A 20,282-nucleotide genomic window follows, 5' to 3' on the forward strand; every position below is an offset into this window, starting at 1 on the left:
GTTGGAATCTTCCCGATAACAAATGAACTCGCGCTCAGATGAGTATTTTTGCTTCGAGTCTGACAAAGTGATATGAATTATATTATTTAAGAAAAATTATTTAATAAATTATGAATATAAAATGTGATCAACATGATGTGGCATTGGCATACTACATAAACAAAATATAATCTTTTTTCTTCCTGTGACAAATAAGGCACATCAGAAATAATAATAATCATGCTATAAAATTGTATAGACAACAGGAGTGTAAATCTTAGTAATTCCAAACTCCTCAATCAAATAAAAAAGAAAAAGCAAAAACAAAACAAAACAAACACATCATATACCAGGCACATTCTTCCATCAACCCAAAACTTGAGCATAGGGCCTACATATTAAGGCAATTAGGGAATAGCAACTTCATTACACTACAACGTACTGCGGAAACAAAACTACCTAGTCCTAAGCAGCACCAACACATACGATAGGTAGATAGTAGCAGCCAATAGATTTGGCTTTGATACTACCAAAACCACCTAATTCTCCCCACAGTTCTCCGTAACTATTCTGAAAAGCTAGCACAACTTCTGCTAGTTTTAGAAGTAGTTGAGCTTGCTCTTCAATGTCATCTTTGCTCTTCAAAGCAGCCAAGTCTTCTTCCAAACTATCAGGAAAATAACCAACAATCATAACAGAATGGCCTCTAAACTTGCCCTTGCGATGCAGATGCGGTAGTGCCCTTTCTTCCTGAAACTCATATACACCAACTCCATTCATGGATTTCCAGTTATCTGATATTGGGAAGCTCGCTGCAAGAGCTTTCCCCTGATCCAGTAGCAGCATGACTTCGTGAATATCTTTGCGACGGAATTTTCTATAAGCATGAATCTTGAAACGTTCTTCAGACTACAAACCAAACAAGTCAAACAAGTTACATCAGTATTCAAATCTTACCCTTGATTATTCATACATGCGTAATCTAGTGCCAGTGTAGATCAAACCCTTAATGAGCTATCGGATAACGTCACTAACAGTAATGCTGCAAATTTTATGTATGTTCATAAAGAAAAAATAATGTATGTATTGGGTTATTATTGCAACAATAATAATTACAATTTTTCCTCTAAGCTACCAAGATTAGCCTTCGTAGTTTAAAGTTCATACATTACCACCATAGGTCTAAGAGAACTTTCTATACTATTTTTTTGTCAAATGGTGTAATAATCATATGATTGTAACCATTTAATGTTTATCCAAGTTATGCACAAGCCCCACACAAGCAGCATAATATAACTATTCCTAGCCTTGTGCACAAGTTCATGACCAGTTTAACATAACATAAATTACAAGTGAACATAACAGGATTTTACCTTTTTCTCACTAGCCATGTCGACACCACGAACACCCACTTCCTTCAAAACTTCCATGCAATTCTCCAGGCTTCCTCCTGAACCATTTGCGCCTAACACTTTCCCAGTGTGAGAGGTGTACACCTTAAAATCCGACAACGAGAGACAATAATTAAACTCTTCTGGAGGACTCTTGGCATTATAGTTGACTTTGTAATGTGTCTCCGTAGTGACCATCGAGGCTTCGAACACACAAGTCCTTCTTGCGCCCTGTTTACGGACAGGAGCTAGAAACCTCTTACGCAAGCCAATCCAAGGTACCTGGACAGAAAAAAAAATGATAATAAGCCTTTGGAGAGAACACAATAGTGTGACGTGTGATCAACAGCCTATTAATATCTGAATATTGCGAATTTTGCTTATTTGTATTTGCTTACATGAGGTTAGGAGGATTTCCTAACTAGTTATCAAAGTAAACGCAATGTTAGATTAAAACGTGTAATTAGAAGGAGATTTTTACTTTCGTGCACCAGCATAAACAATTGAATAAAATTTTATAATATCAAATTAAATAAACCTTTGGATGAATGGGGAAGAAGTAAATAAAAACACACAGGAATGTACAAAAGTTACATATACTTTTAGTTAATTACTAAAGTGAAGACAATAACAATATATGTTGTTGCTGGTCAACAAACTAGGTTCTGATTAAAGAGTAAGCAAACTCAAAACTTACTGCTGCATCTTGATTAGGTGCATTTCCACCTTCATTGATTTCAGCTTCAAGTTCCTTGGCTGCATTTGTTAAAGAAGCAGAAAGAACCTGTATATACACCCAACAGAAATCAGAGAATGAAACAGTAAAATTCATATCATACATTGAAGAGGGAAGTCCTTATCAGCTATGGGAGAAAAAAAGTTGGCAATTGATATAACCTAGGGAGGTCTCTAGTGATCCATAAAAAGTATTAGCCATAGCCAGCTTTTTTTAGATCAAGTATTAGCCAGTTACACACACTGATTACGATTGAAGGACTAGTCGAGACTAGTCGATGGACTAGTCTCTGAGGTATTACTAGTAGTTATGTATTGTAAGTTCAGTGCTACAGTACCATGTCGACTAGTCTTGCACTAGTCTAGACTAATCACGATTAGTCTATGAGTCTCAACCTTGGAACGACTTGACGACTCTTCGACTCATAAACATTGGTTACGCATATACGGCCAAACTGATCTCAGCAAATACATCCCTCACTAACATCATGATTGATGCCCCGGTAGTTTGAGCATATCAAGAGCACCTAACACAATAACTATTAAGTGCACCACCAGTAGTTAGCTTGACCACTTGACATAAGTACAGTTTAGTATATAGCTGGATCCCGGCTTAACTGCTTCAATTGTGACCTTTCTGTACTCTTGCTAATATACAATAACAGCTTGGAACCAAGCTTATTATCCTGGTACTAATAATATATAATAACAGCTCGGAACCAAAGCCAACTAAAGTACAGGGCAGGATAAAAGAATTTGTCAATTATTAAAACCTGTGAGCTGAGATTCTCTATCTTGTCAACAAGCAGCTCAATCTTCTCCCCACGATCAAAAACCTGAATTTCAGAAGTAGAATAAGGATCAGAAACTTTCTCCAAACCTTCGGTGTATCCGCAAAGTACAGAGATGTACCTTCTCAGTGTTTTCCATCATCAAATTTTTCACTTCTGAAACTTGTGCTTGCACTTTAGCAAGCTTGTTTATCTCTTCAGGGTGGTCCACACAGTACTGCATGTGCTCTTTGAGTTTTGATCTACAAACAGTAAATGTTCACACACAAAATTAGCAAAAATAAAGCCATATGTTTTAAATAGACCCACACTGGCAAAAACACACACGTACCTAAACTCTCTGTTGAGGCTGCTTGGTGCAGCAGTAGCAGCTTTCCCACCAGCATATCTCTTGCTGAAATCATCCTTAACCCGAACCAAGAAAGCAATTGGTATCTGTTGCCCCACTGATTCAACGGCAACCACACAGTATGCTACACAAGAAAGCATGATGTCAGCATCGTAGTTTTTTCACTTCAAAGTTAGGAATGCCAACAAATGTCATATACTGTTCTGGAGTTATAATTCAACCAAGGAAAGAAACAAGCATTATCTTCGTTTTCAGAGAAGTGCCATGTCAGCAAAAAATCAGTTGCTTAATATATTTGAACAGTATTCCTTGATCAATTTTTCCAACACTATTGTCACTGCTATAAGCCATGCGACATGCGTTGGGAAAGGGGGTTTGAAGGAATTGTGCATTGAAATTCACGTAATAGCACTAGGAAAAAAAAGACACAGCGGTATAACAAAATTAGTTCAAAATCAGTTGTGACGTTTGACTTTAACTAATGAAGGTTTGGCCAGAGTTAAATTTGAACACAATCATCTAATATACGAATGGTATTGCTAGAACGGTAATGAGATGTACTCTACTGATATTACATACTTTAAAAAAATTGCTTCTGTGTTCACTAAAACGCTACAGTTCAACATTCATAAGTAGAAGCCAAATGTGACAACTAAATATGGATTGAGAGAGCATTATAGTTTCAACATCAATCCAAATCATGTATAGTTTTTAAAGCTTCCAGTGGGCATGTGCGACAAAAGCAACGACCAATTCTGTTGCAAAGTGCCAAAGGCTAGACTTAACTAACAAGAGCATCCAATCTACAGTCCAATCAAAGAGGAGCATCTATGTGAATTGATTTTTCATAAATACCATGCAAGGGATATTCATTCTTGTGGTGCTTGAAGATCAATACTTGAATACTTTTGCGGTTGTAGAAATATTATCCATGAAACGCTTATTCAAACTTAGATGGCCCATTGTAATGTGATCCGCTGTCATAAAAGGCTGAAACATACTACGCACTTATGTAGGTTGATTTAATTTATCACTGGTGAAACATCTTCTAACCAATTCCCTATCTACTTACTCTTCAAAAAGATCAAGGATATGAAAATAGCATTATAAATGGCACTCACACCCATTAGAAAACTCAGAAATGTTGATACATCTATATTGTTTAATAGATTAAGGGGCATTGCTTGTCCGGAAACCTATATACCATGCATAAATACACGCGGCAATTTGCTACACAGGTCTAGCAAGCCAGCAATGAACCATCTACCCTTCTACTATAAATAGATATCACGGCATGGAGGCAACAAATGAACCGCCAAATTATTTAGCATAAATATGTGCTGGCATTCGATACACATGCCTAGCAAGCCATCAACTAACAGTCTGTCCTCTACTATAAATAGCACTGATATCCAGAGGCGGCACCATGTACTGGATTATTTTACTGCTGATGTCGGCTATTGCAGCTGTTACAACACTGCCCCATAGGCGTGGGATAAGAGGAGCAACCACAGTATATTGACTGCATAGCACGATATTGACCAAGTATTACCGAACTCGAACTGACCGATACCCAGCGTGTGACCAACTAGAAGCCTAGTACCAAACCACGGGAGCAACAACCTCCCGCACGAAGTTCCCGCAGCAATCGAAACGACCCGGCCCGCAAATCCAGCAAATCCGCGAGAACTACGCGCAGCGAGCCCAAACCGAGCGCGCGCCGCGCCAGATCCACGCGGATCAGATCACACCCGCAACGAACCGAACGGAGAGAATCAAGGATCGGGCGGGCGGAGGGGAGGGGAGGGGAGGCGGCCACTCACTGAAGCCATCCTCGACGAGGTAGTTGAAGGTGTGGCCGTCGCAGTTGTAGGTGGACTTGTTGTTGCTGGCCGGGAGCTTGCCGAGGTACTGGGAGGCAATGGTGGTGAAGTTGCCGGTGAACTCGGTGTACTCGGCCAGCACCACGGTGCTGCGGGCCACGAAGGCGTAGATCAGCGACTGCTTCCCCATGGCTCCTCCCGCTCGCCCGCTCGCTTCGCCGCCTCTCCGCTCGATCTCGCCGCCGGTGGGGGAGGGGGGCTGCCGGATTGGATCTCGTCGAGGCTGCTGCGGGAGGGGAGGTGGGAGGGGAGGGGGAGGAGGAAAAGGTCGGTTTCGCTTTGGAGTGGAAGGAGGGACAATGGGGGTGGTGGCACTGGTGGGAGTGGTAAAAGAAAACGGAAGGACGCCGATAAGTGCCACGTGTGGCAGGGAAATTTGAGGATTTGCCACACCTTATTTTGCAGTTTGAGAATTTGCCCCTGTTTTGGCTGTAACCCAGGATTTGCCACATCTTTGCTGAAAGATTGAGGATTTGCCCCTAACATACTGTTTGGATCATTTGGCATATTATAGTACAAATTCTGTAACCAAAATACCCCCAACCCAATCTGTTTTAGTTATCCTCAATCGGGCATGAGCTCGCTGTTCCCGTACTCTGTTCGCCCTGGCGGCTTGCCTGTGGCCACCACGCAACGTCGCCGGCGTGCAGCTACACCTGAGTTGGAAGTCTCCCCCGAGTTTCCTTTCCAATCTGACTAGAAATAGGGTTATTAATCAAAGATTGATGGGCTGAAACATCCGGTGGTGGAAGAAAGAAAGTGACAGTTCAGAGAACAAGAAAATATAGCTGCTGTTTCAGTGTGCATTTGTTCTAACTTGTGAACTAGTAAGGGCTAATGTACCTTCTGATGTCACTAAAAAATGTAAATGTAATTTGTGATGTTGTGAACTATGAAGTGTGAATGCACTCTGTGATTAAAAGAAAAGGTGATGAAACTTTCCCAGATGTCTTCGGTCTGTACGTTCACTATGAAGTGTGAATGTAATCTTTGATTCTCCGTACGTTCAGGAGCGGGAGGTGGTCGAAGGAACCTAGGGTAGTAGCCGATCTTACCAGGAAGCCGCCGTCGGGGAGATCGAGGTCGCCATCGTCGTACCCGTCGCAGATCGCCGCCGCCGTCGCAGGTACAGGTAGGATCAGACGAGAGAGTTATCGGGGCAACGTTTGGACTGGGTTCCTCTCACGTAGGTAAACACAAGGGCATTTTGGTCATGTTGTTGTGGGCCAGTCGTGGTAGGGGCAAATCTTCAATCTTTCAGCAAAGATGTGGCAAATCATGGGTTACAGCCAAAACAGGGGCAAATCCTCAAGCTGCAAAATAAGGTGTGGCAAATCCTCAAATTCCCCCGTGTGGCACAATAGACATCCGCCCACACGCCCCTGTGTGACATATCCAGCAGGCAGCCCAAACAACTCTGTGTGGGCGAATATTAAAACTGCCCACACGTGTGGCACGAAGAGCATCCTACCACACACACGTTCAGCACGAGGGGATCGATCCCTCACATGAATTCGTTCGCTAGGGGGCCACACAGCCCGCATGCCTTTATCACACGAGGCTCTTTTCCCTGTGAAAAAAGTAACAAAAAGCCTACTGACAACAAATTAAATGAAAAGGCCCAGATTTTGTTTTCTTTCTTTGACAAATTAAAGCCCATATTTTGCTCGGCTACAAAAAAATGCCATCAGCTTTGGAAAATAGCAGAAAAAATTGCCATCCGAGTTTTTTAACAATGGCAAAGGTTTATAAACACATATTTAATCCCCCAATGAAATATGGAAAATCTGCCATGACAAAAAAAATCAATATTGCCATGTGAGAAAACACAAAATAGTCAAAAATTTCATGTGAACACAAAAAATTTGACAGGACAAATAAAAGAAAAAAATGTAATGGCATTTTTAATTAAATTGCCATGAAAGTTTAATTTAAATTGCCGTGTTTTGAAGGATAATTTTGCCGTGTGTTAGAAAAAACACAGAAAGTTGAAAATCAAGTATGAACAAAGAGATCTGCCATGGCAGATTAGTATCAAAGAATTGCCGTGTTTTGTATGATGAATTTATCGTGTGTGAAAAACACAAAAAGTTGGAAATTCAAGTATGAACAAGAAACTTGCCATGGCAGATTCGTATCAAAACTTGCCACGGCGAAATTCACGTAAACTAAATTTGCAAGGTTGTAAAAGAAGAAAGAAAATTGGCCATGCTCCATAAACTACCGTCGCCATGAAAGATGCGATGAGATCGCCATGGTCCCGTTGAAAAAAGAAGACTTGCCATGTTGCAAAAAAAAGAAATAAAATTTGCCATGCCCCGTAAACTACATTTGCCATGATACAAACACTAAGTTTTTTTCGCACACGGCAAATTCATCATAGAAAACACAGCAGATTTGTATCAAAGAGTTGCCGTGTTTTGTATGATGAGTTTGCCGTGTACGAAAAGACACAAAAAGTTGAAGATCAAAGTATGAACAAAAAAATGCCATGGCAGATTCACATCCAAACTTACCATGGCAGATTCGTATCAAAACTTGCCACGGCGAATTCATGTAAACTAAATTTTCCATGAACCAATAAACTAAATTTACCATGATTCGTAAACTAAATTTGCCATGAACCAATAAAATAAAATTTGCCATGATCAATAAACCAAATTTGTATCAAAACTTGGCATGGTAGATTTGTATCAAGAATTGCTGTGTTTTGGTATGATGAATTTGCCGTGTGTGTAAAACACCAAATTTTGAAAAACAAAAAATATAAATGAGGAAATTGCCATGGCAAATTCGTATCAGGAATTGCCATGTGTTTGTATGATGAATTTGCCGTGTGTGGAAAAACACAAAAAGTTGAAAGTCAAGTATGAACAAGAAAAATGCCATGGCAGATTCATATCAAAACTTGCCATGGCGAAATTCATGTAAACTAAAACTTGCCATGATTTGAAAACTAAATTTGCCATGAACCAAATAAACTAAATTTGACATGATCAAACAAAATCAGTTTGCCATGGTCAATGAACTAAATTTGCCATTATCAACAAACTAAATTTGCCTTAGTTAAGTAAGAAACAAAAGCATAAAGGTTGTGGTGGGCATGTTAAAAAAACTATATTTTCCTTGGCAAATAAACATGAATTTTTTGCCATGGCAAACTTTGAAAAATAGGTCATAGGAACATTTTCTAAACTTGTTATGCGATCAAATGCAGAAAAATTTGCATGCTATGTACACATATTAAGTTGACATGGCAAGTTTGCCATGTATTTGAACATCTATAACTTTAACATGTTTTGAACATCTATAGCTTTGCCATATTTTTCAACACCTTAAGTTGCCATACTTTTGAACATCTACATGTTTTATTTGAGAGATTTGCCATGTATGTAAAAGAACATGAAAAAATGACCATGAATTTGCCATGGAAAATTCATATTAGAATTTCCATGGAATTTAACTAAAACTACCATATTAGAATTAGATCATGCTACAAAAGTAAACTTGACATGTGTCTGATGTAGCTGTTGAATTATGCCATGGCAACTACCGCAAAAACTTGCCATGGCAACTACTCGTAACAATTATGATATGGCAACTACTCCTACTCCGAATTGTGCCATGGCAACTACACCAAATTTTTTTGCCATGCCAACTGCTTGTAGGAATTCTGCCCATGGCAACTATTACGAAAAGATTGCCATGGCAACTACTCTGGAAAATCTACCCATGGCAACTACTATAGAAAAAAATTGTCGTGGCAACTACTCATAGAAATTATGTCCACCGCAACTATTACGACAAATTTGCCGTGGCAACTACTCTAGATTGCTCCATCGCCGGCTTGTAATTTTTCTGTGCACAACAGCAATTGGGTGAGACTAGAAGCAAGAGATTTGAGGATCCTCGCTAACCAGCAGAGAAAATAGACTGACAAAAAAATGTGCAGAAACAGAGAAGCATACTAGAGACACTCATTTCATACAGAAACAGGGAACTACATGCTACAGACTACATACACTATATGCAGAATTGCTGCGTTTTAATGCAGAATTTCCTAATGATCTCTATTCCAAAAATATGTTCTCCTACACTTGCATCTGTTCGAACTTGCCCCCTGCAGTTGCATCTGTGAACTTAAATGCTAATGAGGGACAAAAAGGAGCAGCAGGGCAAACATCTGTGAATTGAATTGTCTACTCCTATGGGCACAAATGCTGCATCTACGTTAACAAAAACTTACCTGAACAAACTTTGCATGAGCGGGGTGGAGGATTTGCACACAGGGCTCCGCGCGTGATGAGCGGGGATGGAGCTGCAGGAGGGAAGCAGCGTTGTCGCCGGCCGTCCGAGCAGCGTCCACGCGCCGTTGCTGCCCCGCCATGGCCGCCGCCTGCTTCTCATCCCCTCCACACAACGACAAAAAAGGGGGTCGCAGTCACGCTGCCAACCTGGCTCACCCGGTTGTCGCTGTCGCGCTGCCGACGTGGTGCTTGCGCTCGGGGTCAAACAGCTCTGTCTTGCGTCGGCGTCCACCGCAGAGGCCGAGCCGCGCCAGGGACCACAGCTACGCGCTCCCCCTCCGTTCCCAGTGTAGCACGAAATGGGCGCGGTGGAGCTCGAAGCCCAGCAGCAGCGGCGCCTTCCCTCATCGTCGGTTGGATTCAACTGTTGTTCACCGCTGTCGCGGCCTCCGCCCCACCTCACCAGCCATCTACCTCCATCCCGTGCCCCCCAAATGCGCATCTAGCGCGGGCCTCGTCGGCGGTCGCCGGGATCCGCGAGCCTCGTCGGATTAGGGACAGTCGGGGGAGGACAATGGGAAGATTCAACCGGATCCAACTTTTGGTCACCGCTGCCGTGGCCTCCGCCCGCCACCGCCCACCTCCACAGCCAACTGCCTCCATCCCGTGACCCCCACCGCATCTAGCAGACCTCGCCGGTAGTCACCAGGATCCAGGGGGCTTGCCGAATTAGAGGTGGTCGCAAGGATAGGGGAAGAGAAAGTGTAGACGAGTGGGGAAGAGAAGGTGAGATAGAGTGGACGCCGTTCGGGATGGAAGGAGTGGGCGTCGTCCGGGCCGGTTGGTCTTGACCCGCATGAGCTCGTTGGCTGACGTGGCGATTTATTATGCTTCAATATTCGTGCGAAACATCCAACGACAGATGACGCGTGTGGGCGGGATGCTACACACCACACGTGTGGGCGTTAATATTTTCGAAACGGAAAACCAACGCCCACATGTGTGGGCGTTTGCAGATCGCCCACACGCCTCTATCACCACTCATTTTGCCACGTATGAATAGATGACATCAGCAGAAATCTTTTTGGTTTTCGGCTTAAACATGTTTTATCTCCTAAATAAAAAAGCGAACTAAAAATCCGTTTTCACCATTATATCCGTCTCAACGAGATCTTCAAAACTAGACCCCATGTTGATATGTTTCGACGAATTTTTTTTGCCAAGAAGTTGCCATGATGTTTACACTATAGTTGCCATAGTGCTTAAACTAAAGTTGCCATGTGGAAATTTTAGTTTGTAGATCATGGCAATTTTAGTTTTTTTATGATGGCAATTCCACTACTTTGACCATGAAAATATTTTTTTATTGTACCATCAATTTTAGGTGCATGTACCATGGCAATTTTAGTTTATGGTGCATGGCAAGTTTAGTTTCTTAATTCTCTGTTTTATAATATGTTAAAATTTATATTTAAAAGTAAAAGAAAATAGTTGAAATATATCATGGCAACTTCAGTGTAAATATCATGGCAATTCATGTGCAATAGACATGGTAACCCCTCGGTACTCCGGTAAAATCCCGATTTCACCCGGAACACTTCCGATATCCAAATATAGGCTTCCAATATATCAATCTTCATGTCTCGACCATTTCGAGACTCCTCCTCATGTCCGTGATCACATCCGGGACTCCGAACAACCTTCGGTATATCAAAACTCATAAACTCATAATATAAATCGTCATCGAACTTTAAGCGTGCGGATCCTGCATGTTCGAGAACTATGTAGACATGACCGAGACACGTCTCCGGTCAATAACCAATAGCAGAACCTGGATGCTCATATTGGCTCCCACATATTCTACGAAGATCTTTATCGGTTAAACCGCATAACAACATATGTTGTTCCCTTTGTCATCGGTATGTTACTTGCCCGAGATTCGATCGTCGGTATCTCAATACCTAGTTCAATCTCGTTACCGGCAAATCTCTTTACTCGTTCCGTAATACATCATCCTGCAACTAACTCATTAGTTACAATGCTTGCAAGGCTTATAGTGATGTGCATTACCGAGAGGGCCCAGAGATACCTCTCCGACAATCGGAGTGAAATCTCGAAATACGCCAACCCAACAAGTACCTTTGGAGACACCTGTAGAGCACCTTTATAATCACCCAGTTACGTTGTGATGTTTGGTAGCACACAAAGTGTTCCTCCGGTAAATGGGAGTTGCATAATCTCATAGTAATAGGAACATATATAAGTCATGAAGAAAGCAATAGCAACATACTAAACGATCAAGTGCTAAGCTAACGGAATGGGCCAAGTCAATCACATCATTCTCCTAATGATGTGATCCCGTTAATCAAATAACAACTCATTTCTATGGTTAGGAAACTTAACCATGTTTGATTAACGAGCTAGTCAAGTAGAGGCATACTAGTGACACTATGTTCGTCTATGTATTCACACATGTATTATGTTTCCGGTTAATACAATTCTAGCATGAATAATAAACATTTATCATGAAATAAGGAAATAAATAATAACTTTATTATTGCCTCTAGGGCATATTTCCTTCAGTCTCCCACTTGCACTAGAGTCAATAATCTAGTTCACATCACCATGTGATTTAACACTAATATTCATATCTGCATGTGATTGACACCCATACTTCACATCATCATGTGACCAACGTCCAAAGGGTTTACTAGAGTCAATAATCTAGTTCACATCGATATGTGATTAACACCCAAAGAGTACTAAGGTGTGATCATGTTTTGCTCGGTCTGTCACATTCAAAGTCGTATGTATTTTGCAAATATTCTATGTCTACAATGCTTTGCATGGAGCTACTCTAGCTAATTGCTCCCACTTTCAATATGTATCCAGATTTAGACTTAGAGTCATCTGGATCAGTGTCAAAACTTGCATCGACGTAACCCTTTACGATGAATCTTTCTGTCACCTCTATAATCGAGAAACATATCCTTATTCCACTAAGGATAATTTTGACCGTCGTCAAGTGATCTACTCCTAGATCACTATTGTACTCTCTTGCCAAACTCAGGGTAGGGTATACAATAGGTCTGGTACACAGCATGACATACTTTATAGAACCTATGGTTGAGGCATAGGGAATGACTTTCATTCTCTCTCTATCTTCTATCGTGGTCGGGTTTTTAGTCATACTCAACTTCACACCTTTGCAACACAGGCAAGAACTCTTTCTTTGACTGATCCATTTTGAACTACTTCAAAATCTTGTCAAGGTATGTACTCATTGAAAATCTTATCAAGCGTCTTGATCTATCTCAATAGATCTTGATGCTCAATATGTAAGTAGCTTTACTGAGGTCTTTCTTTTTAAGGAACTCCTTTCAAACACTCCTTTATGCTTTCTAGAAAAATTCTACATCATTTTTGATCAACAATATGTCACTCACATATACTTATCAGAAAGGCTGCAATGCTCCCACTCACTTTCTTGTAAATACAGGCTTCACCGCAAGTCTGTATAAAACTATATGCTTTGATCACACTATCAAAGCGTTTATTCCAACTCCGAGAGGCTTGCACCAGTCCATAAATAGATTGCTGGAGCTTGCACACTTTGTTAGCACCTTTTGGATCGACAAAACCTTTTGGTTGCATCATATACAACTCTTCTTCCAGAAATCCATTCAGGAATGCAGTTTTGACATCCATTTGCCAAATTTCATAATCATAAAATGCGGCAATTGTTAACATGATTCGGACAGACTTAAGTATCGCTACGGGTGAGAAAGTCTCATCGTAGTCAACCCCTTGAACTTGTCGAAAACCTTTCGCAACAAGTCGAGCTTTGTAGACAGTAACATTAGCATCAGCGTCAGTCTTCTTCTTGAAGATCCATCTATTCTCGATGGCTTGCCGATCATCGGGCAAGTCCACCAAAGTCCATACTTTGTTCTCATACATGGATCCCATCTCAGATTTCATGGCCTCAAGCCATTTTGCGAAATCTGGGCTCACCATCGCTTCTTCATAGTTCGTAGGTTCGTCATGGTCTAGTAACATAACCTCCAGAACAGTATTACCATACCACTCTGGTGCAGATCTTACTCTGGTTGACCTACTTTCGGTAGTAACTTGATCTGAAGTTTCATGATCAATATCATTAGCTTCCTCACTAATTGGCGTAGTCGTCACAGGAACCGGTTTCTATGATGAACTATTTTTCAATAAGGGAGCAGGTACAGTTACCTCATCAAGTTCTACTTTCCTCCCACTCACTTCTTTCGAGAGAAACTCCTTCTCTAGAAAGGATCCATTCTTAGTAACGAATATTTTGCCTTCGGATCTATGATTAGAAGGTTTACCCAACAGTCTCCTTTGGGTATCCTATGAAGACGCATTTCTCCAATTTGGGTTCGAGCTTATCAGGTTGAAACCTTTTTCACATAAGCATCACAACTCCAAACTTTAAGAAACGACAGCTTAGGTTTATTGCTAAACCATAGTTCATACGATGTCGTCTCAACTGATTTAGATGGTGCCCTGTTTTAATGTGAATGCAACTATCTCTAATGCATAACCCTAAAACGATATTGGTAAATCGGTAAGAGACATCATTGATTGGACCATATCAAATAAAGTGCGGTTATGATGTTCGGACACACCGTTACACTATGGTGTTCTAGGTGGCATGAGTTTGTGAAACTATTCCACATTATTTTAACTGAAGGCCAAACTCGTAACTCAAATATTCATCTCTACGATCAGATCGTAGAAACTTTATTTTCTTGTTACGATGATTTTCCACTTCACTCTGAAATTCTTTGAACCTTTCAACTATTTCAGACTTATGTTTCATCAAGTAGATATACCCATATCTGCTCAAATCATCTGTGAAGGTCAGAAAATAACGATACCGGCCACGAGCCTTAATACTCATTGGTCTGCATACATCAGTATGTATTATTTCCAACAAGTCAGTAGCTCGTTCCATTGTTCCGGAGAACGGAGTTTTTAGTCATCTTGCCCAAAAGGCACGGTTCGCAAGCATCAAATGATTCATAACCAAGTGATTCCAAAAATCCATCTTTATGGAGTTTTTTATGCGCTTTACACCGATATGACCCAAACGGCAGTGCCACAAATAAGTTGCACTATCATTATTAACTTTGCATCTTTTGGCATCAATATTATGAATATGTGTATCATTACGATCGAGATCCAACAAACTATTTTCATTGGGTGTATGACCATTGAAGGTTTTATTCATGTAAACAAAACAACAATTATTCTCTGACTTTAAATGAATAACCGTATTGCAATAAACATGATCAAATCATATTCAAGCTCAACGCAAATGCCAAATAACATTTATTTAGGTTTAACACTAATCCTGAAAGTATAGGGAGTGTGTGATGATGATCATATCAATCTTGGAACTACTTCCAACACTCATCGTCACTTCCCCTTCAACTAGTCTTTGTTTATTCTGCAACTCCTATTTTGAGTTACTAATCTTAGCAACCGAACAAGTATCAAATACTCAGGGGCTACTATAAACACTAGTAAGGCACACATCAATAACCTGTATATCAAATATACCCTTGTTCACTTTGCCATCCTTCTTATCCACCAAATATTCAGGCTTCCGCTTCCAGTGACCATTTCCTTTGCAGTGTAAGCACTCAGTTTCAGTCTTTGGTCCAGCTTTGGGCTTCTTCGCGGGAGTGAAAACTTGCTTGTCATTCTACTTGAAGTTCCCTTTCTTTCCCTTTGCCCTTTTCTTGAAACTAGTGGTCTTGTCAATCATCAACACTTGATGCTCTTTTCTTGATTTCTACCTTCATCGATTTCAACATCATGAAGAGATCGGGAATCGTTTTTGTCATCCCTTGCATACTATAGTTCATCACGAAGTTCTAGTAACTTGGTGATGGTGACTAGAGAACTCTGTCAATCACTATCTTATCTGGAAGATTAAATCCCACTTGATTCAAGCGATTGTAGTTGTCACGCCCAATATGCGACCCTATCCAAAAGGAACTCGACGGTCCCACCAAGGATAGACCCGCATATTGGAACGCTTTTGCAAGGTGGATATCATTACATCAACATTACATAATAGATGGGGACATATACAAAAGGCATACAATGCCACACAAATACAACAATACAACATACAAGAACAACATCCGGCTACGGATGAATCATAAACAGAAACTCAAACAATATCCACCCTGCTAGCCTAGGCTGCCGACCTGGAACCTATCCCCTGATCGAAGAAGAAGCAGAAGAAGAACTCAATGCAAGCAAGCATCGCTCTCGCGTCATGATCATCGCATAACCTGTACCTGCAACTATTGTTGTAGTAATCTGTGAGCCACGAGGACTCAGCAATCCCATTACCATGGGTATCAAGACTAGCAAAGCTTAATGGGAAAGGAAGGGGTAAAGTGGTGAGGTTGCAGCAGCGACTAAGCAAATATGGTGGCTAACATACGCAAATGAGAGCGAGAAGAGAAACAAAGGAACGGTCGTGAACTAGCAATGATCAAGAGGTGATCCTGAACACCTACTTACGTCAAGCATAACACAGAAACCGTGTTCACTTCCCGGACTCCGCCGAGAAGAGACCATCACGGCTACACACTCGGTTGATGCGTTTTAATTCAGATCAAGTGTCAAGTTATCTACAACCGGACATTAACAAATTCCCATCTGCCACATAACCGCGGGCACGACTCTCGAAAGTTTATACCCTGCAGGGGTGTCCCAACTTAGCCCATGACAAGCTCTCGCGATCAACGAAGGAATAGACCTTCTCCCAGGAAGACCCGATCAGTCTCGGAATCCCGGTTTACAAGACATTTCGACAATGGTAAAACAAGACCAGCAAGACCTCCCGGCGTGCCGACATCCTGATAGTAGCCGCGCGTATCTCGTCTCAGGCCACGGCCGGATGAGCAGCCGTACAACTAAAACCAGACCTCAAGTTTCCTTGAGGTGGCGCTGCAAAGCGCTCTAGTTTGGACCAACACTTAGACAAGCATTGGCCCGGGGGGGCTGAATAAAGATGACCCTTGGGTTAATTACTCCCAAGGGAAATATAGGTGGTGGTGAGGCAAATGGTAAAACCAATGTTGGGCCTTGCTGGAGGAGTTTTATTCAAAGCGAACTGTCAGGGGGGTCCCATAAATCACCCGACCGCGTTAGGAACGCAAAATCCGGGAACATAACACCGGTATGACGGAAACTAGGGCGGCAAGAGTGGAACAAAACACCAGGCATAAGGCCGAGCCTTCCACCCTTTACCAAATATATAGATGTATTAATAATATAAGAGATATTGTGATATCCCAACATAAACCCTGTCCACCATGGAGCAATCTTCAACTTCACCTGCAACTAGCAACGCTATAAGAGGGGCTGAGCAAAAGCGGTAACATAGCCAAACAACGGTTTGCATAGGAACGGTGTCAAAGGTTAGAGGTTCATGGCAATTTGGGAGGCTTGATAAACAGGTAATAGGTAGCGCAGCATAGCGATAGAACGAAGCAACTAGCATAGCAATGATAGTAGTGAGATCCAGGGTAGCGGTCATCTTGCCTGAAATCCCGCAAGGAAGAAGAACGAGTCCATGAAGAAGATGAAGCCACGAAAACGAACCACACGTAGACGAACGAATCCTCATGATCGCAACGAAACGGGAACTAACAAGAAGAAGCACACAACATGGTAAACACACGACACATGAACAAGACATGATGCACAACAAGCATGATGCATGACCAAGCTACATGAAGCTACTCATGGCAAGAGATGATGCAAACAAGAACAACACATCAAGGCAAGTTTAAATGAGGCCGGAAACAACATATAACAATTCCGGTAAGTCCTCATATGCAAATTTCGAAATTGATCCAGAACTGAATAAACCTTATTTTCAAGTTGTTAAACAGCAAGTTAAGATGCACCAAGATGATCTACACGAGATTCTAGTCAAGTTACATATAAAGTTCATTAGATTCGGAGCTACGAGCTAGAAGATATGAGCAAAACAAGTTAAACATGGCATTGATGCAAAATGCATACAAACATCAAGCAAACACCTCAAAACAAGGATGCAACATGATAATATGAAGCTACATGTAAAAACAAGCACGTTTCATATAGAGCACACTCAAAACGCAGCAACGGTTCAACACCCACACACTAGTCATAACAACAATCTGTCCATAACAGCAACTAGGCATCTTACAAGCATCAAAACAACAAGCTACATCATCCCAACATAATAAAAAAAGGCATGGGCATGAAGTACAGGTAAAGCATAACAAGACATGAACACTGAGCTATCTCTAGAAACAACTAGAACATGCTCAAAAACACATGGTAATATTGCAAACATTAACAGTTTCAGACTTGGTAGAAAATAACATCAGGTTGCAATGTTTAGAGCTATCAAACAACATGTTACATGAACTTATCATGGCAAACAAAGGCATGGCATGAATCTACTAATAGCATAGATCAAAGTCCCTTACTGACCAAGAGCCAAAAAGGCATAGAAAATATGATGGCACCCATGTAAACATGGCAAGTTATATTACAGATTCAAACATGGCAGGAACAACAATAAGTAGGCATGTTGGTGAGCTTGAACCACTCACTACAGAGCAATACATGGCATGGCAAAGCAACCAACAGCAAGAAGACATGTTTATGAAGCTAAGCATGGCAAGAGCAAGTTCATAGGGTGCATGGATCACTAGCAAAACACATGGGAACAAGTGAACTTAATGTTAACAGGCTGACAGCAACAATTTCAAGCAACTTTGGAGCAAGATTACAACATGATACAGCAGGCTATAATTGCAACCAAGGGCATGAATGGATAGAGCATGACATGTAGATCAAAACATGTTTATAGAGCATCTCCAGATTATGCATAGAATGATTAGTAGGAACATGTTTACATAGCAACAAAATATAACAGAATCTGCCAGGAAATCAGCAACAGCAACTACCCTACTTAGCAAGCTTGATACACTCAGCACACAACTCACATAAATATATGGTTAACACCCCTGGAAAGATGGCATGGCATAGATCAACATACATGTAGACATCAACCTCATAGGATGCACACATCAATCATGGCAAAAATGATAAATGAGCAAGTTATAACAGTTTCAGCAGATTAACATCAACATGCACTCTTCCAACAGCATTTCGGGCATCAATATAAGCTCAAATGAAAATGATGCAATGGAATAAAATGAAGTACTCGTCGGGATGAACAATTTGACATATTACACGCATAAAACGGAGCTACGGATGCAGAGATGTGATGCAATGAACATGGCATGATTTTGTCAGGGATTCGGGGACTTAGTGGAATTTACCCCGCGAAAACTGGACGGAGATGTTCTGGGATGGAGGGATCCGGGGCGCGGCGGAGGTGTTTGGTTCCGGGACGGGTGGATCTGGTCCCGATCCCGGGCCTCGCCGGAGTTGGCCGGGGAGGTGGCCGGAGACGGTCGCCGGTGGCGAGGAGGGGGCCGGAGCGCGAGGGAGAGGCGGCCCCGGACCGGATCTCGCCGGATCCGGCCGGCGGCGAGCTGGGCTGACGGCGGGGCGGGGAGGTGCGACTCCCGCGGCGACGGCCGGCGGCGGGGAGCAGCGGCACGGCGGCGGCGGCGCTCGCCGGCGGCGGGCCGGGAGCCGAGGCGCAGGGCGCGGGGCGCTCGGGGCCGGGCGGCGTGCCGGGTGCGAGGCGCGGGGCAGGCGCGGAGGAGCTCCGGCGAGGGCGGCGGGGTCCGGCGCCGGCAGGGCGGCGGCGCGACACGGCGGGGCGGCGGCGCGACAGCTCGGCGGCGGATGGCGGCGGCGCGCGCCGGCGACGCGGGGGCGGGGCACCCAGGCGGCGGGGCGCCGCACCGGGCCGGGAGGGCCGCGGACGGGCTCACGGGCCCGCGCGGTCGGCGGCGATGGCCGGAGTGCCATGTGGCATGTCGCGGTTGGCTGGGCGGCGCGGACGGACGCGTCCGGTCCGATCCGGACGTGTCCGGCGGCGCGGAGGGGGAATTTTTAGGGTTTGCCCGTGAATTCGGGGGAGGGGTCTATATATAGAGGTAGAGGGAGGTAGGAGTGTCCAAATGAGGAGAGGTTTTCGGCCACGCGATCGTGATCGAACGACCGAGAGTATGGAGGGGAGTTTGATGGGTTTTGGGCCACTTTGGAAGGGGTGTTGGGCTGCAACTCAAAGAGGGCTTTTGCGGTTACCCGGTTAACCGTTGGAGTATCAAACGGACTCCAAATGGCACGAAACTTGACAGGCGGTCTACCGGTGCTATACCAAGGCCGCTTGGTAAGCCTCGGGTCATTCCGAGAAAGTTTAATACCCGCACAAGAGAAGAGGCAAAAAGGGGAACGCCGGATGACGTAGAAGCGCCGGAGTGCAAAACGGACAACGGGGAAAAGGCTCGGATGCATGAGACGAACATGTATGCAAAATGAGATGCACATGATGACACGATATGAAATGCATATGATGACATGGCAAAGTGCAACACGCAAGCAAATGACATGGCAACGACGGCGAATAACTGGCAGACACCTGGCGCATCGAATCCGGGGCGTTACAACGCTCCTCCACTAACAAGAGATCTCGTCCCGAGATCTTAGGACCGAGATGGAAGGGAAAAGGGATGAGGTGAAACAAGAACTCAAGAGAAGAAGCAAAGAATCGAGAGCACTCGAGAAGAAGAGAGGAACAACGAGAATGGCGAGAATCGAAAGATCACTGAATCAGATAGACTATGAAACCACTTGTTAGAACGAGATAGGAAACGAGTAAGACTGAAAGGATTTAGGCAGCACTCCGGCTGAAAAAGGAAGGATTTTAACAA

At 42.9% G+C, this 20,282-nt stretch overlaps 1 protein-coding gene across 1 annotated transcript; it reads right to left on the reverse strand.

Moving 5' to 3' along the window:
* Positions 1-201: 201 nt before the first annotated feature.
* Positions 202-5,421, reverse strand: LOC123069452 (uncharacterized). The gene is made up of 7 exons (XM_044492312.1): positions 5,069-5,421; positions 3,228-3,369; positions 3,018-3,138; positions 2,879-2,941; positions 2,068-2,154; positions 1,353-1,652; positions 202-888 (listed from the first exon to the last, which is right to left on the reverse strand). Exons 1-7 carry the CDS (start codon positions 5,256-5,258, stop codon positions 445-447), a joined length of 1,347 nt encoding a protein of 448 aa, XP_044348247.1. The 5' UTR covers positions 5,259-5,421; the 3' UTR covers positions 202-444.
* Between the last annotated feature and the right edge of the window lie 14,861 nt (positions 5,422-20,282).

This window comes from Triticum aestivum, chromosome 3B (assembly GCF_018294505.1).
Source record: "Triticum aestivum cultivar Chinese Spring chromosome 3B, IWGSC CS RefSeq v2.1, whole genome shotgun sequence".
Lineage (NCBI taxonomy): Eukaryota > Viridiplantae > Streptophyta > Magnoliopsida > Poales > Poaceae > Triticum > Triticum aestivum.